Consider the following 27,329-nt stretch of genomic DNA (forward strand, 5'->3'; position numbering starts at 1 on the left):
TTATTTCGCGTCGCTGATGATTTAAGGAGATCCTGATACTTATACTTTGAACTATAATCATCGATTAGATACGGTCTGCATTCGTTCGACGGTAATCTATTTAAAAATCGTCGACTTTGGATTTGGAAGCGTTCGGCTCGTTTCAATGAAGTTCGCTGAATTTCTGAAAAGAGAGCAACCGAAGGACTTAATTGAGGAGTTAAAGGAAAGCAGGATGAAGATAACGTTTGAGAAGCACAAGACACCTACGAGCTACGGTAGCCGATCGGTTTCTCGCGTTGGCGATTTCTTGGTCGCCTTTGAAACTTATCGATCGTAAGCATCACGCTCGATTGACGATAGGAACTCGGAAAGGCTTCTTTGAAAGGAATATAGCGCGACAATGAAAAATAGTTGCTCATTGGAATCTTATCAGTTTATTATCTATTATACGCGACATTCATTTGTATGCACATAATTGTTAAACTGCGAATATCACGCAGATTTCCGTTGAAACGTGGAGAGTAACATTTCCTTTTTGATTTTCATATCTGTAAATTGGTGCGAAAATATCCGCAGTTAGATAACCGCACGTAAAAAATAGACGGCCTACAGAAAACGGAATTTGAAATTTAAATGCTCGTTCTATACATAGCCGAGGAATATAAATAGTTCTATAATATTTCCCTTTGCGTCGGAAATCAAGAAAAATTCAAATGCCCACTTGAAATTCCGTTTCCTGCGCCGTTCCGTGAACACCGTCGGCCTACGTGACGCGGATCGCGTTGCAACTGCCCCGTTCCTTAACGCTAGAATCGCCGAGCTGTGAAATGACCTTTTCCACCTTTTCTTATAGAAACAATAAGAGTGGACATGTTAACATTTCAGTTGACTTGTGTTTTAGTTCTCGCGTTACTTAATCGACCACTTCAATAATTTCTCAAAGAAGCATTCGTGTCCTTTCAATAGTTATGACAGAAGAAATCAGGAATAGGTGACTTGGACCTACCTGGGAGTGTTAATCCTAGAACCAGATTTCTTAATCCTCAATTACCGATATCTTAAAAATTTAATGGTTTCAAAAATACATAGTTTCGCTTGAACTCTGTAACGAATGTCTGAAGACACTGAAAATAACCTATTATTACATTTATAATAATTACATTTATTACAATGCTTATACGGATTACATCAATCATTCCAAATGCTCGATAGTTCTAGCGTCAACACGTTCGCTACCAGCGTCACATATTTGGTAATCCTATATTTCACATAATGAAAATGAAATTAATCCTATAGATACTGTCATTAGAAATTATAAGCTACATTATACTTAGAAACTCAGTGACTCGTTTCACTTTCATTTTTCTAATATTCTGTTCAAATTTATTGGACTGAAGGGAACATTATAATTGAGACCATCACCGAAGTGCTGGTAGCGAACGTGTTAACGAAGCGGAATTCGACGGCGACACGGAGCAAATCCTAAACCCCGGGTCTTCCCCGGTAAACCCTTCGCGATCGAAGGAACAACGCGAATCCCGTGCGATCAGCGTCGCGCGCACGGCGCGCCGTTTAACCTGTCGAAAGCCGGCGGGCGGTCCGGCCAGATAATTCGCGAGGGAGCAAACGAGAGCCGCGGCTCGTCAGTTGACGAATGAGCGCGGCGCGCGCGGTGAGCCAGATAGCGTGCAAGGGAAAGTGTCCGCGCAAAAATAGAAGAGCAAGTGTCGCTAACGCGCTTTCAGTGTAAAACCCGAGCGTCCGTTTAAATGCAAGCGTGGGCCGATTAATCGCACCGCGATTGCTTTTACTTCTAGCGTGCCGCGGCGTGTATCCCGCAGTCTACCAGTAACCGTGCGATCGACCGTGCCGATCGCGGACAGAGCCCGCCGCTGCGGATCGAAAGTAGATCACCGAATATCTCTGCCCGTCTCAGCCGAACCGCGAACCTCTCGCAGGGGTGTCCGCGCCGATCTCCCGCGAGGACAGAGAGAGGGGCCGATCCGTCAGCCCGACTGTCGCCGGACAGCCCGCAGACCCGTCGCTTTCGTTCTAGTAGAATAGCTGTTGGCCGAGTAGACCGATTCGGTAGAAGCTCGAGAACCTCGACCTTCCTTCGCTTCTCCGGTGAGTCGCAAGCGGGACGACATTTTGCATCATCCAACCCCGGGGTGAAAAGCTGGAGAACGCAAGGCCGACCGCCGCGAGCCGATCCTCGATCCTACCGAACGACTGATCCAGCGACCGATCGCGGATCCGTGGACTGGCATCTCTCCCCCACTATCCACCGGAAGTGCAACCGGCCAATCCGCGGAACGAGCTGTCCAGGGATCGTCATTGTTTATTGCGAGTCCTATAAAAGCGGGAATCGGCAGACATGTCGGCGAGAATCAATCCGATCCGTTGGACCAGTCTGGCCTGCAACAGGCTACCGGCCGTTAGGGGATTTTCTGTCCTCGCTGGACCACCACCGGGAATCGGCGCCAGAGCCAGCTACCTTCGGATCCTGAATCTGACCGATCCTCCGAAGACCGGCCAGCAAACCGCACGATTCGCGAAACTGAGCCATCGCATCGGCACCATGAGCGGAAGCGTTAAAGTACCGCGCGCGGCTGGCGTTTGCTACCCGCAGTAAGTAGATACCGGGTGTTTCGGGTTGTTCTTTGGATGGTTGGCTTGGCTGGACGCTGATGTTGTAGACGTGATTTAACTTCTTGCGCTGGAATGTTTAAAGAATGTTTATGGAATGTTTAAGGACGAAAGCTTGAAGCAATGTTGCTTTTTACCTGCTTTACGCGGATGTAAACTAATTTTTTTTTTAATACATTGACTGCCACGAAAAGCTTCAGCGTTATATGTATCACTTATTCTTTTGTAGCAACAGTAAGAAGGAATAATTATCAATTATTTGGTACACGATTATTAGGTCACACTATAATCTAGTTATTTGAGTTACTAAACATTTTCATTTGACGCCAGTTATGTTACGAATTATAATTGTTTTCGAGTAATTTGATAGCTCCGGTCATCGGTGACCACCGTGGCAGTCAACGTGTTGATCATTTTGTATAGAGGGATACGTTTCGAAAGAACCCAGTGTGCGTAATGCAAGTAGACTGATGTTTATAAGATGTGTTCGATAATTTTGGAACGGAAATATCTCGAGCGTGGTACTGTTTTCCAGCGCAAGGGTTTAATGGTAAACTTACCGGAAGTTTGTTTGTACCTACTGCTACTATAGTTAATCTATTTATAATTATCATGGTTAATCGTCTATAGTTGCTGTCATAGTTAAATAGCTGGTTATAGAATGGTAAACGACTTAGACTTTTTTTTTGGAAATGGAAAGAAAAGGAAGAACATTAATCCTTATAAAATAAGGACTAACCTTAATACTTCATAATAATTAAGCGAAGATTATATCAGCGAAACTTAATTGAGACTAGCGAACTAATTATCGTGTCAGGAGGTCAACAAAATATTAGAACGAGCGCATCAGCGCGTCTGTTTAGAAAACAATAACTCCGTTGCAGTTTCAACAGTTTATTATTCCAGCTTCATCTCGCGTTGAAAACATCTCCGAACTTTCTCGCAGCCGAGACACAGGTGTCATTATTCCGCAGGGTTCATTCATTAACTTCTTTATCAGGGAATTAACGTTTCGTCTGATAGCGTCGCGAGCAGTCTAACGAAGCGGCGCGTTATCGCGGAGAATTATAAATTCAACGAATTTTTTCCTCCTCGACTCGCCGATACATTCGAGCCAATTATACAACAATCCGACGCGGAGTCTCTGTAAACATAAATAATTAGAAATAGAACGAAACCGTCCGACGGTGACGTTGCGCAACTATTGTCCTTCTTTGTTGCATAATAATCTCGTAATTCCGTACCGTAATGCGATGAAATTTTCGTGACCAGCGCCGATTCGCCGAGCGAAATGTACGCGATGTCCTGCGAACGGGTTCGAACCCGGAATTGCGCCACGCGTCCGTAACGAGCAGCTACTTACTGCACACTCCGACAGAGAACTCGCTGACACAGTGAACCGCAGAAACTGGCCACCGTGTAGCGTGCTCGAAACGCGAAAATTCATTTTTCACGTCGGCAAGGTCTCTACGGTTGATGAAGTGAGAGTGGATCGATCGGACACGCTGTGGACAGGCTTCCCGCGGAACAACCTGTTACACAACAGCCGATGAAGTTGCTGTTCGATCTAACACACTCTTGCTCGACGAACCGATGAGCAGGAACGCTTCAAAACAAAGATTTTCCTGAGGGGAATTTAACACGTTCACAGTACAAACTTTAGAGCCAGAAAAACAGGGAGAATGCAAATGCTGTCCGAGGGTTAAAGTGCATGATAATTTCACAAAGTTAAGGCTATATAGAATTAATCTTGTAGCATTCATGTCATTTTGCATCACAATGAAAATGGATCGATGCAAAAATTTTGACTGTTGGCTAAACCAGCACTAAGTGAAAACGAAGAAAGGGTCCTTCATACTAGTTACAATAGTTTGAAAATACATATTGTTTCGAAGAAAACAATTTGTTAACTATGTACAAAGAACGTTAAAATTGTTGCGTCAATCTAATGCAAGCACTAGAGAAATAGCTTAGAAAGTAGCTAGAAATTAGACTAGAAGCTTTGTCAAAGATATTTTAACACTGGAACTACCGAGCATTTAATACAATTAATATGCAATTCCCATAAAAATTGTGACAATAGATTATTTTCAATTTCTTCAGACACTCATTATAGTACTGAAACTATTTATTTTCAAAATCATTTCGAATATTCAATGCTTCGAAGATATCAATTACTAAACAAAAATTCGAAAGCAGTCATTTTGACTGGTAGTTCTAGTGTTAAAGACTGTCGGTTATTGAACAAATAGCGTGAACTATTATAGTATTCTTAATTAGAATCGCATGGATACTTTACTTGCTTCCATCTGTTTATTAGAAGGCAATCGAAGGAATATTTTGTATCAGATCGACGGAACAATCAATACGATTAATTAATCTTTGCAGGGTTTCGAGGTTGCTGGTGACTCACGCGGCAAAGAGCCCGGCGGTGAGCAACAATTACGAGTACATCGGGAAGACACCGTTGTCGAACACCCTCGCCGAGTCTCTTGCTCCGAAAATTCGCTCCTACGTCGAGGAATGCGCGATCCTGTGCAACCCTAAGGACATCTACGTCTGCGACGGCAGCGAGGCTGAGTACAGTCATCTGCTGCAATTGTTGGAGAAGAGCGGCACCATCTCACCGCTGCCGAAATACGAAAACTGGTGAGTTCTATTCAGAAAACTGCAATCATCGATGAACGCTTCCTTAACCGTTCGAGTGCCAAGTGACGCGATCGCGCTCGAATTGAGTTTATTTTCCCTTCTAATTACTTATTTCCAATTTTGCCACTACCTGCTTAGACATGGAAGAATGGAACGATCGCATTATTCAGAATTTTATATAAAAACATAAAAGCGTAATCTCTCAACTAAAACGAAAGAAGCGCTGTTTAACAGTTTTCAACCAGGTTTTCGCTGAACATTGTGAACAGTAAGAATCAACAGCAGAATTTCACGTTAAAGGATTGCTAACGACTCAACAACAATAGACTTAAACATATAGAAAGCTGAGGAAGTGGTTGGCGTAGGTGACCTTGCTTATTTTCAATTCGGCTGGCATTTTCCCAGCATTTCTTTAAATAACACTTACTTTATAAGGTTCACGCGATGCACGATATTAGTGTTATAATAGACAGTGTATAGCGACCGGTCAGCGATCAGCTGTCTCGACTCGCCATAGATAATCAGTAGAACACAGAATTCCATGGTTCCAAACGGTTGAATCGGAAGCGATCTTTAAATAGGCAGCGAGTGAGAATTTCAAGAATATCCTGTAACGTTTCCAACGCGAATTGTCAATATAGAATCGTTTATGACTTGTTCTGCTCGGTTTTCAGCTGGCTGGCGAGGACGAACCCAGCGGACGTGGCTAGAGTAGAGAAACGCACGTTCATCAGCACGGAAACGAAGCGCGAGACCGTTCCCACCCCTCGCGATGGCGTCACTGGAGAACTGGGCAACTGGATCTCGCCCAATGACATGGACCAGGCGATTCTGGAACGATTCCCGGGATGCATGAAGGGTTAATAACCATTTTCACGTCACATTCGTTTCTGGCTTTCGGGTGAGAGCCTAGGAATTGTCCACTAGGCACATTGTCACTACCTTTAGTCCCTTGATGAAGCCAGCTGCAATGCTGGCGAAACGTTGAGAACAAATTTCTAGTGGACACGGCTCTCACCGGAAAGCCAGAAACGAATGTAACACTCCAGATCGTGAAAGCCTCAAAACATTTTGCGAAACAGCATCATTTTGACATCGTCTGTTCAACGACCAATCTTCTGGAAACGATTCCTCAACGACTTCTTTCCAACCAGGTCGAACCATGTACGTGATCCCGTTCAGCATGGGTCCGGTCGGATCTCCCCTCTCAAAAATAGGAATAGAGATCACTGACTCGCCGTACGTCGTCTGCTCGATGAGAGTAATGACCAGAATGGGAAGCAAAGTCTTGGAGACCCTGGGAAACGACGATTTCGTCAAGTGTCTGCACTGCGTTGGCGTTCCGAAACTGGACACGAAAATCCCCGTGATGTCCTCGTGGCCCTGCGATCCGGAGAGGACCATCATCCTTCACAAACCAGCGAAGAACGAGATCGTCTCTTACGGGAGCGGTTACGGTGGGAATTCCTTGCTGGGGAAGAAGTGCTTCGCGCTGAGGATTGGCTCGACGATCGCGAAGAAAGAGGGCTGGCTCGCTGAGCACATGCTTGTGCGTAACACTGAAACAACTTGTTCAGGGATACTGCTCGATATGAGTGGAGACCTTGGAACTCTTGTTAGAATAGTATACTCAATCAACGTATTGACTGCCACGAAGCTTCGAAATTGCTTAAATACAATTGCAATAAGAAAACTGTCGAATCAAAGTACTTAGTAACACAAGCAGCTAGATGAGATAACGTGTGATACCAATTGATAATTATTTCTAGTGCGTAGGATATATCTTGAATCGCTTGTGTCAAAGTAGATCTGAGAAAATATGAATCTTTAGAAGCTTTATAAATCATAAATAATGTGTTAACACTAGAACTACCAGATGCGTTAAAATGACCCATTCCTGATTTCTTCACAATTATTGAAAAACTACAGACGCTTCTGTGAGAAATCGTTAAAGAAGTTGATTTAGTACTTACACTGAAATCTAAGCCAATTGAGATCTTAATAAATACACAGGAGTTTTATAAAGAAATTTAGAAGTCAATTGCTTGGTAGTTCTAGTGTTAAAGTATTCGGAAGCTTAACTACTTTGCACCACAACGTGGGTCCGTGCTTGCCGTTTGTCTAAGAGATTCTGTATCAGTTGCCTTTTCTAGATACTGGGTATCACGAACCCGAAGGGTAAAAAGCGTTACATCGCCGCCGCGTTCCCGAGTGCCTGCGGCAAGACGAACTTAGCCATGATGCAGCCGACCCTGCCGGGGTACAAGATCGAGTGCGTGGGCGACGACATCGCTTGGATGAGATTCGACCGTGAGGGCAAGCTCCGCGCCATTAACCCCGAAAACGGTTTCTTCGGGGTCGCACCGGGCACCAGTTTCGCTACGAACCCGAACGCCATGAAGACTATTTTCAAGGACACCATCTTCACCAACGTGGCCGCCACCAGCGACGGAGGAGTCTTCTGGGAGGGATTGGAGAAAGAAATCAGTGACAACGTCGAGGTAACGTTGAGCTTAGAACCTGAATAATGTTCAACCCTTTGCCTTATAATTGAATTTCGTCGGTGCATTTGTTAGAACTATTTATCGTTAATAATGCAAACTAAACACTAGTAAAAGAAAACATTCCATGCTCTTGTTATGTCTAGAATTAGTATAAACCATACAAACTGCTAACAAGAGCAATATTTCATTTAACCTTTGCACTCTGGAGATGACTCTCAATCACTTGGTTTGATACGGTAGAATTATAAAGCTTGATGTTTCTATATTAAGCTTTGTCCCTTAATTTATCGATTAAATTAGTTATACTAGACGCAACAAACATCTATAGTTTGTCAGAGAGTATTGAATTTTTAGATCACTGATTGGCGAGGCAATAAGTGGACCAGGGGATCCAAAGTGCCCGCTGCCCACCCTAATTCTAGATTCTGCACACCTGCGAAGCAATGTCCTATCATTGATCCCGCTTGGGAAGACCCGATCGGTGTCCCCATAGACGCTATCCTATTCGGCGGACGAAGACCCGAGGGTGTTCCTTTAATCTATCAGGCACGAAACTGGCAACACGGTGTCTTCATCGGGGCTTCCATGAGGTCGGAAGCTACCGCTGCTGCCGAGCACAAGGTGAGCGATTCGAACTGTCTTAACCCTTTGCGGAAGATTCTTTGAAATTTACAAGTATTAATTGAAATGAAATGTTAACAGTATTATTCGCAACTTAAGAAAACATCTTGCATCAATTATGGGGCAGAATTGTTTTATTTCTGTTTCCTGTGTTACCTTATTCAAAGTTTTATATTGGATCTATCGTTTCATAATTTTCCTGCAAATCGAATTATACGGGGTTCTACTGTGTATAGTTTCAAAGATGATAGCGAATCCTGACAATAAGGAACACCTTTGTCAGTACCCTTAGTAGAAATTAATAGGTGACTCTAGAGTTAAGTTTGCCTTTCGAAGAGATCAAGCTCTGTCTTTAACAACCAGGGCAAAGTGATCATGCACGACCCGTTCGCGATGAGACCGTTCTTCGGCTACAACTTCGGCCACTATCTCGATCATTGGCTGAGCATGGCGAACGTGGAGAACGCCAAACTGCCAGCGATATTCCACGTGAATTGGTTCAGAAAGGGGGAGGACGGGAGGTTCCTCTGGCCAGGATTCGGCGAGAATTCCCGCGTCCTGGATTGGATCCTCCGCAGGATCGACGGCGAGGACATCGCTGTAGAATCTCCCATCGGCCTTCTGCCGAGATTCGATTCCTTCAATTTGGACAACATGAAGGACCAGGTTGACATGGACCAGCTGTTTAAACTGCCGAAGGACTTCTGGCTGAAAGAGATCGAACAGCTCAGGGAGTACTTCGACGCGCAAGTCGGCGACGACTTGCCACAGGCTATTCGCTCCGAACTCGATGCCCTTGCCAGTAAAATTGATAAGTTTTAACCCTTTGCACTGGGAAGATCTTCACTAGAAACATTCGACACTTTCCGATGAAACGTAGACATTATTTGAAAGCTAATGAGAAAACATACGTCAATTAAAAGACAAAGATATTTTACAAAAATGTTTCACATATTGATATACGAAACTTGATATTATATATTACACTTTGTAATTTTGTTGTATCAAATCGAATGGTGACTGAGTCACCTCTCGAGTGTAAAGGGTTAATCGAACCCTCATAATCATTATCATTCTTCGAGAATGGAAGTGGATTTTAAGTATGAGTACCTTTTATTTCACAGTCACTTTGAAGTTCGATTATGATGCTTGGAGAGAGCCAAGTAGGTTCGGTAAATAATTTCGTTGATGAATACATTGAAATCTATTTAAAGGAACTGGATATGTATTAGATAATCATTCTATATGACACTGAGAAGTGATGATAGAACTCTGCATTGATTCGGAATTGTAATTTAATGTTAAAATCATTAATGCATTACAATGTTGTTCGCTAAATCTTACTTTATTATTCATTATGAGAACAGTTTGCTGATGCGAGATTTTCTAAATTAATTGCTGGAGGTTTCATCTTTATCAACTGTATCGTTAGGACAAGTATTCATGAATGTTTCAAACAGTTTCTTTTTTATGGAGAAGTGTGCAAGTGAGAGGTGAATAAGAGTTGATTCACTAATTATGTACAGAGAGACATGTATTTTGGATATTATTTTCTCAATAAAATATTATGAAAAATGAGGGAGGTTTGAATTTTTCATTCACAGTAGAAGAAACATTTTGAGAATGGCTCATTTTTAAATAAAAAAACAATTAATTTTGCTAATCATATTTATTGATCAATACTTCAATCATCTAAGTACTCTCAGTGAAAGACTTCATATATAGGGACATTTAGAACTGTACATTTGTATGTTATAAAATTATTGCGGGTCGTATACATATACAATGAAATCTTATATTTCTTTGAATCTGTTCTACTTCAGAAACATTGTCGAAAACCGTTGAACTTACTAAACGAAAGTCAAATGTCTATTCCATTACGTCTGTTTAATGTGCCTATACATCAAGTGTCGAGGGAAAATTGCTACTACTTTAAAATGTATTATTAAATTTAAGTAGAGTAAATGTTACAAGAGGTAACTCAACGTTATTACTATACAAAATATTGCACTTCCTTGAACGGTTGTTCCCTTTTTCAAAATTTAAAAATTCTCTTCAAAAAAAGGAATAGATTGCAATAATTGTTTTGCCTAAAACGAGTAATATGAATATTTTGAACGTAATACATTACATCCTACTACGGAAGATAATTAAACACTCGGCAGTAGTAATTTTTAAATAAAAAGATCATTACGATCTACATGAAGACAGATTTAAAATAAAACTTCTTAATTGGTGACTCGAATAACAATAACTTAGGTCCTTAAGGTACAGGTTTTCAATACTTGAAAAAGTTCTTGTCCATATGGGACTAATACGATTTATAATAGTAATTGATTCGCCTCTCTGGATATTACAACCTGTATTCCTAGTATAATTTTATCATGAACTTCATCGTTTCGTTTTCCATCTTCATTTAGTTCGTAGTAATCATACAGTTTCAATAATAACAATATATATTTCTATGTATATTTGTACAATTTGATTTCACTACTTGCATCGATTAAGTATTGAAATCTGTTCAAATTAATGATTCAAAATTTTTTAGAGTAGTCCTATGACGTAAACATACTACACGTTCATTTATGATTTCTAGTTTTAGTCCACTATTAAAAGATAATAGTTTGTGTCTATTATGCCATATTAAATTTCGATGCAAGTTCTCTATTATACAGATACATCCAACCTCTAATCAAAATTAGATACAAGTCCACGTAGAATCACAATATGTATTTATGTTACCGAGATGTTCATTTCGATCCTTAATAAGATCGATTGATTAATATACAATTCTGGCATATACTTTGAAGACTAGATCAATAGACTTATCATCAGTCATTAGTACTTTGCACCAATTTCGTTTAATAATTGCAATTATAGACTCTATTCCCTATTTCTTTTCTATTTTACATTAGTAATTTAATACCCACTGTACAATTGTATATTATAGTTTATGTACTAATTAATGTGGTTAATTAACAAATAAATTTATAAACTCCATATACGAATAACACATTTTCTTTAGAGCCGTTTTCATGTCACGATTCAATATCATGTTCTTACTACTGAATTAAAAATTGTTTGTCTGTCATAAAACTGCACGTTTCATCTGTGACATATTCCATGAAACAGAAATGTTTACGCACAACGTAATGTAATACTTAAAATGATTAACAATGTTCTGTAAAATGTGAAGTTATAAAAAATATTTTAATTACCTTTCTAAATCATGAATATTATATTACATTATATTGTTAAAGATAATTGACAACGAATTTTAGAAAGACTAAAAACCTTGTATGAAAAGCATTCGCTTGGTTTCAATTTATTGTGTTTACACTTTGTTGCAAATTTAAATAATCTTCTTCATTCCGTTCTACTTCAACTTTTATCGTTGTATGTGAATGATGAACGTTAATTATACTTCAAAATATACATATAGTTCCAACTACCCTCTAATTTCGCTAGAATTAATCTATCAATTAAAAGTAATATATTTCATTACAATTATTATAATTCGTGATATTTAAAGGGTTCAATCTGAAAATATCAAAACATAACGTTGTCTATTTTCATGATTCAAAAGGCTTTTCAAAAACAGTTGAACACACGAAGTCGGTCGCTACAGTGAATATGTACAATTTCAGTGTGCGTATATCTCCGACAGATTATGAAACTTGTGAGTCGTTAAACAATTAAAAAAATACCTAATTTCCTATAAACCATCTATGCTCATAAATAATGTAAAATGTATTATTTAAAAGTCATAGAGAGCTTAAACGTCGCGTTCAATTGCTTCAATTTGGACCAACTATGCCTTGGTATATCTTCAATTAATTGAAACGTTCATCTCACGTGTATAATTCGAATCTTTCAATCTAAGAAAAATCTGTATATGAATCTTCATTACATAAAATCTCAGGTACATACTTCTTAACTATTGTTCTTCTGCACCAACGTTCCTAATGCTCGCGGTATACACTGCGGGCACAGTATTTCCGGTTTGGACGTCTGAGATAACATTTTCCCTAAGTACTGAGCTGTACATGGAAGAACAAGCGAGTCGGATGTTAACAACTCTGTTTCCATCGTCGGAATTAACTCCGTGTCATACATGGTCATTGGAAAATGATGACCGCATGTAAATACCATTGTATCTTCTTCAGTCGCAAGGAATCTATATACAGTATCCGGATCCTGATTCGAAAATGTTCATTTCAACGTTACACCGACAAATCCATATGCAAGAAAATCAGTGACAATATTAATAAATTCAAAATTTACCTTAATATGCACAAACGACCTAGAGTCATGAGTCTCGAAGGATAGAGTACTTATAACACCTTCTATCATTTGCTTCGACGTATTATTTGAACCTGAACCAGGGTATCCAGTAAGTGGTGGCCCATAATGATCAGCCGTTAAAGAAGACAGTAGTTTAATGAACTCAGGAGCAGGTTGATCTACAATATAAAATATATTTCATTATACACCGTAAAATACCAACTCTTCATGGGATAACAATTAACCTACCTTGGCCAATGTGATGTAATAACAAGGAACACACTTCTAGACAAAACTTCGAAGAGAAGTAATTAATTACTGTATAATTCTTGTTGACTTCAGTGTCATTTTTATTGGTATCCAAGTACTTTTCCATTACTTCTTGACTGTCAAAATAAGTGCAATAATTAGTTAGTAAATAAGGCAATATCAAAACTAATTTCTATCGCATTCTTACCAAAATAATAACAGTCCAAGTGGATAATAAATCGATTCGATGTGATCCAGGAAAACACTCTCTATACAATGCATCGGCAGATCGTGTTCTATCCAGAAATCTAAAATATTCTGTAATAATTTACACTTCACTGTGTCTGTTTCATTCTCCATTTCACGCAAGAAGAACTTAATGACTTTCACAGATTCGTTGGTTACGTTATCTTGCTTGGTATTGGTTATTTTTTTCTCGTGGTAGATTCTATTTTTTTGACACGTTCGATCCTGATCTGTACCTTCCTTTGCACGTACGCTAGAAGATGCTGAATGATTTCCGGTGGATTCTGTCACTTCCTCGTTTTCCCTGTCCGCCATCTCTTCTTCGCCTTCTTCCTCTTGAGAAATAATATTCTCCATCCATTCTTCTGAATCGGAACTAACGTCGGAATCAAATGTATCCTCGAGAATGCCCAATGGTGCATTATCACACTTCATTTCTCTACACAATTCCTCCGAGCCACCCTGGCAATCAAACGTATATAATTCTTGCTGCAACAACTGTAAACTGTTCAGAGATTTACTCGCGGGTATTTTCATCTTATTTTTAGCGGCGCAGTCTTCTACGGAATCAATCAGATTTTTCTCCACTTGTTTGTTAAAGAGTTCGGTGTTCTTTTTGACGTGACGATTCGGCAAAGACTTCCTTTTCGAGTCAGAAATCTCCTCAGATCTATGCTCTTCTTTGTCAGGTGTATTTTGAGAAGGCTTGTCTCTCGAGCAAGATTGTTGACTCAGGGTGTGCAATATTTTTAATTGGTACGAAAGTGCGTCAGAAATGTTATGCTGAAGCATGGATATCTTTGAACAAGCTTGATAATTTCCCAACTCAACGCACTGTGAACAGATTAATTTTGCAGAAGCAGCTAAATACATCTAAAAAGTGTATAGAATAAAATGAACTAACCTTCTCCATAATTCTGGTAGAATCGTACAAGCCACAAAAATATTCTAATGCATAATGGAGCGTCGATTCACCTGGTGACCTCTCAATGACGCTCAAGGGACGAACCATCCCTGCCAGAGAGGGCAAGTCGTAACTTTGATAGGAAATGATTGGGGTAGGAATACTAGGAACTTGACTAGGCATGTCTAAAGCAACGTGCGACGTGTTAGGGACCCTCACTACTCTCTTCTTAATTAACACAAGTTTATCATCCGCATCGCGTGTATCTTTTGGAGGCAGACGACCTAATTGTGCCCTCCTGTTGTTACCCCAAGCCAATACAGTACCGCCTTAAAAAATGCAGAATAATAAGTAAGAGTTCCAATGTGAACATGACGATTGCATAATTTTCATACCTGGTTGGATCGCAACGGTATAATCATATCCGCAATATACACCAACGGTTTTAATCACAGGACTTTCTTTTTCTTTGAATTCATTACTATCCACTTGGAAGGATTTAATTTCGCCATTCATGTTCCCATTTCTATCATTGTTTCCTTCAACTAATTCTTGTTCTTCATCCTTTTTCTCATAGGCATTATGCCTTGGCGGTACTTGCGCAAAGATGGAAGCAGGATTGTAACAAAGAGGCGTTGGAATCTGTACCTCTCGTTTAGTACCATTACCTATCTGACCGTCTAAATTTCTACCCCATGTGTAAAGAGATCCATCCTTTGTTACGAGAGCATTATGATGACAACCCGTCGATATCTGTCACAAACGAGAGACGTTACAAAACTGAATAATATTATTGATGCTCTTTGCATAATTCAGTTATTATTTGCACATTTTTAACATTTCACTGACCTGCACAATATCGCCCCTCACTAAACTGGTATCTACCACAGACGGTTTCAAATGTGCTTGGTTTTCCTCTAGTGGTCCTATATCAACGTTTTTTAAACACATATCTAATTGTTTTCTACGAGAGTCCGTGCTGTTTCCAGTCTTCTGTTGTGCATTTTTCTTTTGTGCATTACTCTCCAAGACATCCTCACTGGTGTCATTTGTGGAATCCGTCTTCTCGAATTCATCAATGTTTTCAAACTGCTTTACAATGGCGTCCCGTTGCTCCAATATTCGAGTCCTTTTTTGCGTTTGTGCTTGCAGACGAAGAACTTGGGGGCTTGCACCCCATATGTACAATCTATTTGTATGACTAACGGCAAGCTGAACAAAAATGTGATGTATGAAACAATGTGTTGAATATATCTATTGTGTTAAGAAACATCAGTGAACGTAGCTTACATTGTGGAAGTATCCAGTCGCAATGAGAGATATCTTTTCTGGTAACGAAACTTTCGTTGGCACTGAACTTTTAACATTACTTCCTATCCCTAACTGTCCAAATACATTACAACCAAACGCATACACAATGCCCTCTGTTGAAAGAGCTAAAGTATGCGCGTGGCCAGCGCTAATACAGCGTATAACTACACCAAGTAACGATGTAACTAATGTCGGGGTCAATTTTTCATCGGTTGTGCCATGCCCCAATTGACCATGAACACCCCAACCCCATGTGAAGACTCTGCCATCAGCAGTCAACGCGATAGAATGATATTGTCCTGCGACTGCATCAACAATAACTTCTTGAGCCAAAGCTGTGATTAATTCTGGAGTCGAAGATTGTAGAATCTTGCCTAAACCCAATTGGCCAAACTGACTCGACCCCCATGCATAAACACCGTTATTAGTAACTGCTAAAGTGTGACAGTGTCCACACGATACACTGAAAACTTCCAGTTCCATACTTCGAAAGAAGGATATTGATTGAGGTGTACCATACCTCAAGAGAGATGGACCAGTTCCTAATATTAAAAGTAAAAATAAAATATACATATTAGAAGTGAATAATTGATTAAATAATTACTTGAGATTTACCTAAACACCCTTGTACAGAACTTCCCCAAGTATAAACATTCCCATTTCTAATGAGAACAACATGACAGAATCCGGAGCATAATGACCTTCTCTTAAAATCCGCGATATAACTATTTTTATTTTGATCCTGTTCCAATATGTGAAAAAGTGATTAGTTTTCAATACAGTTACAAAGTATATTTAATCTTAACTATATACCTTCTTCGGTCCTAACAGTTCAATGTTGCATGTGAGAAATGGTTCTTGATGCAAGATAGACTTCTTATAAATCAAAGTCAGTAAAACGAGTAAAAAAGTTTCTATAATTTCCTCTACTAATGTGTCAGCCTCCTCCTATGGAAAATTAAAAATGTATGTAGTGCTACATAATTATCTTCTATCGTTTATTTGTCAGATAATATTGTACTTACATTTTCCACGAGATCTATAGAATCACATTGACTAGATTGTGAGCTGTGCGAAGTGGTTCTATGGCGTAACCTGCAGTGTACTACTCTAGGTCTTATCACTGGATTCGTTGGATCATACAATGTTACTAATCTCTAATGTTTAACGAAAAGTGATATTATAGACCTTCATCGATAGTAGAATAAAAATATTTATGTACAAGCAAAAATAATAGGTCTTTACCTGAAGTACAAAAATTTGAGATTCTTGAAGATTATCAAGAATAAAGGACATGTGACTTCTAGCTAACTCAGGATCTACTAACATGGCTTGCATCAAACTTGGTTCACTTACACATATTAACAAACCATCTAAAATGGATAAATATGTATATAGCCATGCATACCATTTCTAAAGTGAAGGACAATGGAATGAAATGTTACAATATACATTACATGATGGTTGAAAGGTGCTTGCACTAAAAGAATGTATTGTCCTCATGAGTACATCTAACATTTGTCCATAAAGACATTTCTGTGTTGCTAAATGATGCAACACTTCCCATAAACACGTTTGTCCGGCAATATTAATCGCTAACAGTTCGTCGTAGAAATAATTTGTAGATAGAAAATACCTGTGCATTAAATAATTCTTATTAGTCATAACTTGTATATTAATGCGCATATAATTTGTCAAAAACTTACAAAAACTCTTTATAAATAATTCTGGATTTTTGAGATGGAACCCTAAGTGTCATCTCAATGAAAGCAAGTACACATAAATTAGAAAGGTGAATCCTTGTTGTAACAGGTAATTTACTGCTTGTTGGAGATGCCAAACAGTGGGTAAGACAACTTAATAAATCTGCTGTATAACCAGCAGATGCACATTTTAATACGCTCTTCAATAGTCTACACTGCAAAATTAAATGCATAATTGCAATAAATTATAAATATTAGTCATTCCCCTTCATTTACCTTAGCACAGTATTGACTTACTTTAGACAATTTGTAACAAGCCACAGCTCGCGAAAATTGTTTATTTGACAGAAGAATATCACCAGCTTGCTCTAATAACTGTTGTGCATTAATACCAAACACAATTGCCAATTTTATCGCTTTTTCAGGATCATTATCTTTCAGTACTAATTCCATAAAAATTGATAACACTGACTTTCTGTAAAAACATATCAACTTATTATTTTCTCAAAAGTTTAACGATTGAGATCTGGGATAATCCATATACAATCACCAACCTCAAAACAACTTTATATACAGAACGATTTGTTACAATTATACAAGTATCCATATGAGGTAATTCAATTTCAATATCTTTTACTCCTTTTGGTAATGTGTATTTGTTTCTAGTATCTCGAGGAATTGTTTTATTTGTAAAATCAATAGATCTATACATAGCAAGTATCACTTCTTTACTATTTGCTAAAGAAAAGTGACCAACAATGCACTCTGGATTAAATTTACAATTATCGTTTGTACGTGTTTCAGATAATCTGTCTGATATTACATACATTACATGCTGACTGACGTCAGCGATAAAGAAGAAACGTTGCGTTAATAAAACATTTCTACAAGATTCAAATACTTTATGCACTGATAAAGGTACAGTTGAAAAATCAGGTCCATGTATCTGTAATTATACAACTGCTTAAATATCATACTCATCATTATTTTTTAATTTTTATCAATCATTTCTTACTGTTATGTGATTTGTGATAGAATGATAACACATGTACAGCTGCTGGCCTTCTCTATCACACTGAGACATGAGAAAAGTTTCCTTTGATATTGGTTCAGGAGTCATTTGATTCTGATTTACTTCTGTAGATGAGTCAAAGTTAACAATCGTATTGTGAGTATTTCGGTTACTTGTGATATCTATAAAAAGAAGAGACATTTCAACATTTGTTCCTGTAGAACAACAAACAAATAAACGATAATATTACCTAAAGTTTGATTTTTAGTTTCAATCAACTTCTGCCTAAGTATAGCAAGTTTTTCCACTGATAATTGTTTGAGTCCTTGCAGTCTGGATCTGGTAGCAGCAAAGGTTCTTGTGTTATCATAACTTGTGTCATTTGTATGTAATGTATTGTATGATTCTCCATTTTCTAAGTTACGCAAACAACTATAGGTATGCTGCTCTAAAAGCAATCTCCACTGTTGCTTTGACTGACTTGTTATCAAAAGAGATACGCTGTCATTACTTTCATCACGGCATACATGGAGACTAATGATATTCCCATTAATATGAGTAACATTTGTTTGATAACCAGTCTCAAGATTTATAAATATTATCTCTCCATATTCAGTTCCAATAATTCCAATTTCTGCAGGTGTTGCTGTATCATGCCACCATACTATTGCAGTAGGTCTAAATACATAAAATTATTAAAGAACTCGAACACATGTAGTAATACATACTTATAACACATGTAGAAAATACATACTTTGAATGGGATGACTGTGAACTAATTGAAGGAAAAGATGTTATATCATTGCTGGTCCATCTTTTATCTAAGTCACAGTTCTCTTCGACCAAACACAAAGCAGGAATTATGTACACAGACCCATCAATGCTAGCACACAGCAACCAAGATCCCAAAGAATGAAAACATAAAGCTGAGATCTGTTTGTGAGATCCTTGAAACCAAGGAATCCTTTTAATTATTGGAGTTGATATAGAGTCTTTTTTATAATACAAAAAAATTTCTGCATTTCCAGTTGTAAACGCCAAAAATAATTTCTTCCCATGTTCACATTGAGCGCTCTGTTGTATTTCCGTTGCTTTCATCAAACATTGCAGCTTAAACAAACTTTCTTCGTTCAGACTTGCCATTGGCTGATAGCCCTCTGTTTCTGCTTCTGCGATCATTATATTTATGGCAAGTGATTAATCCAAAAACTATCTGTAATACAACATATAATAATTAATTTTGTAAATATTTACACAAATATTATAAATATCTGTTGAAAGTTTCAATAAACAACTTCATATGGCCTCGAACAAAATTTATTTGAAACGTGGTCAGAACAACTGACTTTTTCTAAAAATACAATTCAAATTTCTATAAAATATAAATATTCAAATTGATATAATTATTCGAGCATAAAATATGCTTTGTAAATTATTCGTAATTCATATTGTTCACGAAAAAAGAACATGGAGAAGTTGTGTAGAGACGACATAAGTGATATATCAAGTACCTGCTCTCACGATCGCGTAACATAGCGATTCAAATATTTAAAAGAATACTGCGTGCTGCTGCACCTGTGTTTATATGCTTGGAAAATAATATAGTTGATCAGACGTGAGCTTCGCCTCCAAAGAAATTCTTGTTGTGCTAAAAATAAATTACTGTAAAAAGAACCTAGGCTAAGTGTCGCATCGCGCATTCCGTTTGAACGTGCTATTCTTTCGTGTGGAATAAACAAGAAGAACCAATTATTCACTAAGCATTACATCTTTTACAATAACACCGCCGTCAAATTCCCAAATGTCAGAATATCAAGGTTAGATTACATATAATCATCGGCGCTGCCACAATAAGAGAATTAAATTCACCAGCTTGTTATATTTAATCTTGAAACTATACTGCTGGACATTCAACAATTCCAATTATGTGTACTACTACTGCGCTTGGATGAAGGAAATAAACGTTCTTCTTGTATCGATCGATTTTTATTATTTTTCTTTATTACTTACTTTAAATTTATAAAAGCATGATATAAAATGGTAATCATATATTATAAAACATTATTTTTTACTTCATTTGTAACAGATAAGAGCGCCACCTGTTGTTAGAATTCAAAGTAGAATTGTACCAGCACAGACTAGTAGTATAAGTTGCAAACGGGATCTCCATTGCAAAGATGACAGCTGACATGACTACGAGCAGTGACAAATATTATTCAGTTTACTTTTGACTTTAATACAAAAATACGAAAAAACATAAAAAACAAATTAATGTCGTTGCTTCAGGATTACTTGTTTCATGTATACGAATGCATATCTATGAGTAACTACGTTAAATAACATACTGGATTTAACGAATGTTTTATTACTAGAACTACAAAGGACACAATTAACAAAGGACACTTGTGTTTTATCGCCTCATAAAATTGTTAAAGAAGTAATTATTTTAATGACAATTTAATTTCAAATACTTTTCCCTGGCTGTGATTGTAAAATATTCCATTCGAATGAAATTAGAGGTTATACAAGGCTTTTATTTCTTATTATATACTTAATCAAGTAAACGTAATATTAGATAATTGATTAATGAAGGTTACTTCTTATTATAGAATCAATTTTTATTGAAACTTCATTTATCATAATATACATAAAGTTAATGTTTAATATCATGTTTCAGATTCACAGTTTTGATTACATATATTATAAACTATATTTACAAGAAAGGTTTCATAATGGCTGATTCTCCACTGAAAAAAGTGGAATTACACACGGATGTGTATATGGTATGCCTCCAACATGCTTTATCAACGGAAAGTTTTGAAGTAATGGGTCTCTTGATCGGAAATGTATGTCGTTATAGTTCATTACTTAATATACTTTTAGATCTTTCTCACATACTTGAAAAAATACATGTGTCCCTTCATAAATAACTTATGTTAGATAGTACGTGGCATTGCAAAAATTGTTGCTGTTATCATTCTACGACGTTTGGATAAAAAGAAAGACAGGGTAGAGATCTCTTCTGAACAACTACTTAAAGCTGTTGCTGAAGCAGAACGATTAACGGCAGAACTAAATCATCCTGTACGTGTTCTTGGATGGTATCATTCACATCCACACATCACAGTTTGTCCATCACATCTTGGTAAATATAGATATTAAATACTCATTAAACATAACAAATAACTAATTTCATTCTAACAATGAAAATACTTTAACCAGATATTGCAACTCAGACAACCTATCAAACAATGGACCACGACTTTGTAGGTTTGATATTTTCAGTATTTTCAGAGAGCAAGGATTCTAAGGTAATACTTATACATAATAGTTATAGTACCTTTCAATTATTACATTAATAACAATACACTTTTATAGGAGCAAGAAATCTTTTTAACCTGTTTCCAATCTCATAATGATAAAGCAACACAAATCCCATTGGAAATTGTGCACACACCGACAATATCAAATATGTGTCTAAAGGTGAACCTTTAAATAACATACTTAATTCTATTATAAGTATCGTTTATAAATATTTAGTTTCCTATTGCTTTATAGATGATGACAGAATTGCCAAAAATCTTGGTTCAAGAAGAAGAAGAGATGGCAGAAAGGTGTAAAGATAATCAGGACATTCTTGCCAGTATACATAACAATGCAGGTCAGTAATAATTATTTTTAAAAAAAAACTAGTAATTTTAGTTACCAAAAGCAAATGATAAATTTCATTATTTCAGTGAGGACTCGAACGTTGGTTCACATAACAGATATAATTACAAAGCCTTTAATATTGACATTTGAAAAAAGAATAGCTTTAAATAAATTACGCGCTGCTCATCTTCGAAGGCAACTGCAAGAATTGCAGAAAGTATGCAATGGATGAAAATCTTTTATTGTAATAAAAAAGCAAATATTCGTCTTCTTTTGGGTGTTCTAAATATGTGTTAAGTTCAGTATTTTTTCGTTTCTTAATAATCCTTTAATTTTCATACTATTTATTGTGCAAGAAAGAAATAAGATATATGTACAAACCGTACAGTTCCTTAAATAACAAAACATGAGTAACTTTTCCTTTCTTTCTTTTGTTTTTTTTTCCAATTTTGACAATTCTTTTTGTTCACTATAAATAAGAATAGACAAAAGAACCCTTCAGTGATTATTTTTATTTTTACCTTTCACGAACAAAGATCTGGCAATTAATTGCACAGTTCTATATTTACACTACGAGAACAACAGTGTATTTTTTTAATGGACTTAAATGTATTCAAAACACGGATTCTGCAGAACGAGAAAGATGTATAGGATGAGAAGGACTACGTGCTAACCTTTTGCGAGGCAGCTTTTCCAGAGTAGTTAACAATTTTGCGAAGTCGGGTCGATTTTCTGCGTGGTATGACCAGCAAAGCATTAAGATGTCCTATAAATATGGTGAATAAATTTATATTAAAACAGAGATTGTAAAAATCAAATAATAAAGTTATAACAAATAAGAAGACAACTTTTGTCACAACACTTCGTATACCATGCAGCATCATTATAGACATTTTGAAATCAAGATGGACGGCTACAAATATATTTAATCAAGAAATATCTATAATGCCACTTTCCACTGTAATATTTAATATAATTATACCTTTACATCGCGGGAAGCTTGTAAATTTGCTAAAGTTTGCTTCATCCCTTTGCCAACTTGCCAAATGATTGCTTCGGGAGGTTGTCCTTTAAAGGGCCACTCGCCACATAAAAGTTCGTACCATACAGTCCTATAATAAAATACTTTATTATTTTTTCTTCATCGAAAAATCGATGTATAACAAACTAAGAAATCTGATTGCGAATAATAAAAAAAAAACAATTTAAAGAAAGTTCTTTAGATATCAAATTAAATTTGAAATGATCTAATGTATATTTTTAGATAATTGATTACACTTACCCAAATGCATAAACGTCGGAAGCTTCTGTAAAAGGTAATTCTTCCTGATCCCGATTTTGTTGAGGTCTCAGTCGTCGAACAATTTCAGGAGCTAAATAACACAACCATCCAGGTGGTATACTCAATGCATTTCCTTTCCTACATGTAAAGAAAAAAATGTCAAATATAAAATAAACATTATGATCACATTTCAAGAGGACAAACATGCGTGTTTCCTTGAATTATATATTCACCTATTTCCATAACACAGCTTTGTAACGCTGAACAATCCGAAATCGGTTATTACAACTTTCCCGTTTTCTAAAAATATGTTTTTGCTCTTGAGATCTTTGTGAATTATGCCACGAGCATGAAGATATCCCATTCCCTGAATAATAAGGAACAGATTTTAAAATATATCAAAACCTAGCACAACTCATTCTGTACAAAATAATCATGCCAGTATTGTACTCGTTTAATATTCCCAACAGAAACATACCTGAGAAATCTGTTGAGCGATGATAGTGGTTTTATTCATATTAAACTTATCTTTACGCAGATGAATGTGAGTGTAAAGAGTCATGCCTTTGCTCATACTAGTCACTATCGCCAAGCGAGGAGGCTTCATGCAAGCTCCCATAAATAAAACTAGATTTTCGTGTCTAGTTTTCCGGAATGTAGCCACCTGTAAATTTCAACAATGAATATTACTTAATAAAATTCAACGTTCATGTACTTTTATAGAATTAAGTTAATGAACGCGATTGAAAAATCAAAAAAAAATATATATCCTTCATCATACCTCCAATTTGAATGCTTCCAGTGTTTTATCATCGTCTAAATAATAGTCCATGTTCAGTACTTTAATCGCAACATTACCATGCCAATAGCCTCTATACACGGTACCAAATCTTCCAGTACCTATAGGTTCGCCAATTTTCAATTCATCGTAAGGAATGTCCCATTCTCGCATTGACAACTATAATATACTTATTTAAATATAATAATATTTTTATTGAATTCAATTACATCGAAGGTACATACACTATTCTGCCGTGGCCAACGACTGTCTCCTGGTTCTCCATCGGATACTTGAGAGTCTTGAGAATCAACCCTGACAGGCGTTCGTTCAGAATCCGTGCTAACACAACCAGATCCTGAAACGCTCACTGTCCTCTCGCTATCGCTCGATACAGTTGTACTTTCGAGGCGATGGGTCCCTAACGTAACACCTTTATCATTGAGCACAACGTCTAAAAGTAAGTTTGAATAAACCTCCGATCACACGCGGTAAGAAACTATGCAGAAGAATTTAATACCTGGAAAATGGAACTGTGGTTTGGCAGGTGCCTGTGGAGTTTGGCTAGTATTGACAGGTAGCAAAGCTGGACTAGAAGGCGTTGAGCTGTTACAGCTCGAGGTATTTGAACTAGAATCCGCGCCCTGAGAAATATTCTGCATTGAACATTTCTATTATTAAGAAATGAATGGAAGGTAATAAGTAACATTTAACGTACCTGAAAAGGTATTTTCGCAGAAGAATGTGGATGCGATCGTTTCCGATCCTTTCGGTTCAAAGAGCTCAATAAATTTGAGTTGTGATGATTGGGAGATGTAATACCAGGCTTACTTAATATCGGAGAAGCATTTACCATTGCTGGAAAAATGAATTTTAGTTAATATCGTCCGGGAATGTTCACTTTCAAATCTTATACGTACCGTCGCCTTGTACACTTCTTTTAAACTCGTCGAAGAGCTCTTGAGGTAGGCCACAAGAAGGTGGTACTTTGGATTCGCAATCCCGGTGACACTTATATTTACACTCTGTGCACTTAAAACCGGTATCCATGAATATTTGCTTGTCACAATAATCGCATGTTGTCATCATATTAAACCTTTTGGTAAAGCGGTGAGCAATTATATGCCCCATTCCCCGGGTTGCAGTCGGAGTACGTGGTGACTTTGGCACTTGGAGACTTGTTACTATGGAAAGATAAAGATTTAACAACGTTGTTGTACGTATATTTATAAATACAAACTGCCGAGAATCAAATGAAACTGCAATTACCTGTTCCCTTAAAACTGTTATCATCGTTTTCTGCACTAGAGTATGGTGGTGACTTAATAGGGCTATTACTATTCAGCAACAGATTTTCCCCCGTAATATCTGCATTACTGCTACAAGATCCAGTCTCTGTAGGCAGACGATTTCTTCTTCCCACAGATCCAACATGATCGTTCCTACAACTGTGGAAAGTATAAAGCATATTTGATATGGATCTGAAAGTTATATAAAGAAACGATTAGGAATTTAAGTACCTTGAAGCTGTATCTCCATTTTCAAGACGGTTTGCTAATTGCGATTCATGAGATTTTGACTTAGTCAATGGAAATACTTCTGGTTGTGATATTGTATTCTGTAAACCTATTTGATGTTTCTTACAGGGAGGGGGAGTTGTTGGAAATTTAATTCCTGTTATTAAAAAAAAAAAATCCAAATAAAAACATATTGATTTCATAATGCAGAAGAAGGATTACAAAACTTCATATTCTATAGAACGCAAAAGACATCAGGAAAACGTTCTTTACTTACCACGTCCTGGCCTATGTAAAAGAGGGGTAGAAGGAGGACTAGTTGATGATAAAGATGTAACGGAAGAAGCTTGTGCTAATATATCACTGTTAAGATTATTGTTGTTATTATGATATGGAATGCTGTCTTCTGAAGGAATAGAACATCTTGTTGTATGTCTGTCCCAAGAATCCCAATATAAATTCATATCACTATTATCCATATCTCCCTTTAAGAGAACGTCTAAAAATAAAAAGTACAAGATAAGTTGTAAGTATTACATTATGTATAATTGCAAAGTAATCATTCATTTACTTATAAGGAAAAATTATAAATGATCGTACCCATATACCGACGAAGATTGTGCAATGCCCTACAAAGTCTACGTAATTCTTCCTCGTGCCTAACATTAGTTTCCCCCAACATACTACCTAACTCGTGTTCAGACTTCTCTTTAAGAGCTTCTAGCGAGTTAGCTTTAGAACAAACCATCTGAAATTAATATGTAAACACATTTATTTCAATTCCAAAATGAAATTTTTTAAAACAGCACATTTGAAAGATTAACCATACCTGTATAGACTCTTGCGTAAGTCCCACTACCCGCAACCATTGTTGCAGAGATGGATATTGTCTCATCTCTGCAGGCAATGATTCTACAGCCAGTTTGGCTTTGGTTACTAGTTGTCTTGAATATAATTTAATAAGCTTCCCCTAAAACACAATTTACGAAAAATTACAAAAAATAAATTACTCGTACACTAGAATCCTTTGCATCCAACATTAACTGATTTCACTACACGACTAAGTTCAAATTCTATTGATCAACCCACATTTCCATACAAAGACAAATTCTTATAAAATAACCCGATATCAACTCCTAACATAAATTCATTCAAAAAACACCTTTACTAAATTAAAAACAATTTACAAATGCCAATCTTCAAAACACAAACATTATTTTCTCTCACTGTGTACAATCACACAGGAGAAAGCGAAAATTCAATAATCCCTGTACGCTGTCCGCTATCGTGAAAAATTGATTTTTAATAATAAAAACAGCAGAGATGCCGAGGGACCATAACAAAATGAGAATATTTCAATATCCGCGGACAAGTTTCCGACGCGTGTACAAAGATCCGTGCCTCAGGTCGATAAAGAAATGCATTTGCAACTTGTTGACAATCGGACGGTGGTAGCCCTTCACGAGGTCAAGGCAACCGTAGTTGAAGGTAACAGAGCTAAGACGGGGAAGGAATCGGTGGTGGTCATTTTATTTCGCAGCGGTACCTCGAGCGTGCGAATTTCCTGTTGGGTGAGTTCCGCGCTGGTCGAACATTGGGTCCTCAAGCCCTCCAGCCGAACGGCTGAAATGTCAATCATGGATTGAACGACATCCAAGGCTCGACGGATCTCTTGTTCCGCATCCTCGCTGTCCGCCATCCCGCGCCACGATGACGGCCGCCTGTTTCCTTGTCCGCGAGCCTGACTCTTATTTCACAGGCATAATTACGCTCGCGTGGGGGCCCTGTCGGCTGCAGCTATATCACTGGCTCTCCGTGTAACCAAACCACTTATCAACATTGACAACCATCTTGGCCGCCTATCGGTGACGTCAATCGGTACCCGACGATCCGGGATCTCAGCGCGTTTATTCCAGCAACTCTGTCGCGTTCTCAAAGTCATTTTCTTCGGATTAATCGTTCGACTATAGATAATACGTTTTGGAAA

General features: G+C 37.4%; 4 protein-coding genes across 11 annotated transcripts; 2 read left to right on the forward strand and 2 right to left on the reverse strand.

The window, feature by feature from the left end:
* The first annotated feature begins 1,571 nt into the window (after positions 1-1,571).
* On the forward strand, positions 1,572-9,983 carry LOC116432241 (phosphoenolpyruvate carboxykinase [GTP]). The gene is made up of 7 exons (XM_031988816.2): positions 1,572-2,613; positions 5,020-5,280; positions 5,955-6,139; positions 6,435-6,829; positions 7,434-7,781; positions 8,139-8,405; positions 8,769-9,983. Exons 1-7 carry the CDS (start codon positions 2,360-2,362, stop codon positions 9,225-9,227), a joined length of 2,169 nt encoding a protein of 722 aa, XP_031844676.2. The 5' UTR covers positions 1,572-2,359; the 3' UTR covers positions 9,228-9,983.
* Positions 9,984-11,769: 1,786 nt separating this feature from the next.
* On the reverse strand, positions 11,770-19,968 carry ca (RCC1 and BTB domain containing protein claret). Of its 2 annotated transcripts, none has more exons than XM_031988813.2 (21): positions 19,882-19,968; positions 19,626-19,762; positions 18,869-19,327; positions 18,365-18,792; positions 18,118-18,296; positions 17,657-18,048; positions 17,400-17,577; positions 17,106-17,317; positions 16,857-17,035; positions 16,645-16,772; positions 16,425-16,556; positions 16,213-16,347; positions 16,015-16,141; positions 15,379-15,941; positions 14,938-15,300; positions 14,484-14,841; positions 14,089-14,417; positions 13,147-14,018; positions 12,939-13,075; positions 12,690-12,868; positions 11,770-12,602 (listed from the first exon to the last, which is right to left on the reverse strand). In XM_031988813.2, the coding sequence occupies exons 3-21, from the start codon at positions 19,291-19,293 to the stop codon at positions 12,339-12,341; spliced, it is 5,580 nt and encodes a 1,859-aa protein (XP_031844673.1). In that variant the 5' UTR covers positions 19,294-19,327; positions 19,626-19,762; positions 19,882-19,968; the 3' UTR covers positions 11,770-12,338. The 2 variants fall into 2 exon arrangements, with proteins under 2 accessions (XP_031844673.1, XP_031844674.1); XM_031988814.2 differs by having other exon boundaries at positions 19,942-19,953.
* On the forward strand, positions 19,604-22,190 carry LOC116432196 (lys-63-specific deubiquitinase BRCC36). Of its 4 annotated transcripts, XM_076372280.1 has the most exons (9): positions 19,605-19,931; positions 20,201-20,415; positions 20,487-20,551; positions 20,792-20,960; positions 21,055-21,259; positions 21,337-21,425; positions 21,493-21,597; positions 21,673-21,775; positions 21,852-22,190. In XM_076372280.1, the coding sequence occupies exons 4-9, from the start codon at positions 20,847-20,849 to the stop codon at positions 21,995-21,997; spliced, it is 762 nt and encodes a 253-aa protein (XP_076228395.1). In that variant the 5' UTR covers positions 19,605-19,931; positions 20,201-20,415; positions 20,487-20,551; positions 20,792-20,846; the 3' UTR covers positions 21,998-22,190. The 4 variants fall into 4 exon arrangements, with proteins under 4 accessions (XP_076228394.1, XP_076228397.1, XP_076228395.1 ...); XM_076372279.1 differs by having other exon boundaries at positions 19,604-19,931; positions 20,201-20,633; XM_076372281.1 differs by lacking the exon at positions 20,201-20,415.
* Positions 22,187-27,265, reverse strand: ksr (kinase suppressor of ras). 4 transcript variants are annotated; one of them, XM_076372277.1, is made up of 16 exons: positions 26,889-27,265; positions 26,172-26,312; positions 25,943-26,090; positions 25,620-25,841; positions 25,346-25,499; positions 25,095-25,273; positions 24,746-25,009; positions 24,544-24,683; positions 24,346-24,481; positions 24,071-24,246; positions 23,829-24,005; positions 23,526-23,711; positions 23,281-23,414; positions 23,048-23,185; positions 22,748-22,877; positions 22,187-22,531 (listed from the first exon to the last, which is right to left on the reverse strand). In XM_076372277.1, exons 1-16 carry the CDS (start codon positions 27,039-27,041, stop codon positions 22,379-22,381), a joined length of 2,631 nt encoding a protein of 876 aa, XP_076228392.1. In that variant the 5' UTR covers positions 27,042-27,265; the 3' UTR covers positions 22,187-22,378. The 4 variants fall into 4 exon arrangements, with proteins under 4 accessions (XP_076228392.1, XP_076228393.1, XP_076228390.1 ...); XM_076372278.1 differs by having other exon boundaries at positions 24,346-24,469; positions 26,889-27,264; XM_076372275.1 differs by having other exon boundaries at positions 24,071-24,279; positions 26,889-27,264.
* Between the last annotated feature and the right edge of the window lie 64 nt (positions 27,266-27,329).

Source organism: Nomia melanderi, chromosome 11 (genome assembly GCF_051020985.1).
Source record: "Nomia melanderi isolate GNS246 chromosome 11, iyNomMela1, whole genome shotgun sequence".
NCBI classification, from domain to species: Eukaryota; Metazoa; Arthropoda; class Insecta; order Hymenoptera; family Halictidae; genus Nomia; species Nomia melanderi.

Bases quoted from the DNA above. Each gene is read 5' to 3' on its own strand.
- LOC116432241 (XM_031988816.2), top strand. From the start codon at position 2,360: ATGTCGGCGAGAATCAATCCGATCCGTTGGACCAGTCTGGCCTGCAAC. The intron at 6,140-6,434 runs GTTAATAACCAT...CTTTCCAACCAG, and splicing joins ATTCCCGGGATGCATGAAGG to GTCGAACCATGTACGTGATC. The intron at 6,830-7,433 runs GTGCGTAACACT...TGCCTTTTCTAG, and splicing joins GGCTCGCTGAGCACATGCTT to ATACTGGGTATCACGAACCC.
- ca (XM_031988813.2), bottom strand. From the start codon at position 19,293: ATGATCGCAGAAGCAGAAACAGAGGGCTATCAGCCAATGGCAAGTCTG. The intron at 16,348-16,424 runs GTAAGTACAATA...AATTTTCCATAG, and splicing joins CTATAGATCTCGTGGAAAAT to GAGGAGGCTGACACATTAGT. The intron at 14,019-14,088 runs GTTAGTTCATTT...ATCTGTTCACAG, and splicing joins CTACCAGAATTATGGAGAAG to TGCGTTGAGTTGGGAAATTA.
- LOC116432196 (XM_076372279.1), top strand. From the start codon at position 20,847: ATGGCTGATTCTCCACTGAAAAAAGTGGAATTACACACGGATGTGTAT. The intron at 20,961-21,054 runs GTATGTCGTTAT...AACTTATGTTAG, and splicing joins TGGGTCTCTTGATCGGAAAT to ATAGTACGTGGCATTGCAAA. The intron at 21,426-21,492 runs GTAATACTTATA...ACACTTTTATAG, and splicing joins CAGAGAGCAAGGATTCTAAG to GAGCAAGAAATCTTTTTAAC.
- ksr (XM_076372275.1), bottom strand. From the start codon at position 27,041: ATGGCGGACAGCGAGGATGCGGAACAAGAGATCCGTCGAGCCTTGGAT. The intron at 25,274-25,345 runs GTACTTAAATTC...TACTTTCCACAG, and splicing joins AATGGAGATACAGCTTCAAG to TTGTAGGAACGATCATGTTG. The intron at 24,006-24,070 runs GTATGTACCTTC...AGTATATTATAG, and splicing joins GTTGGCCACGGCAGAATAGT to TTGTCAATGCGAGAATGGGA.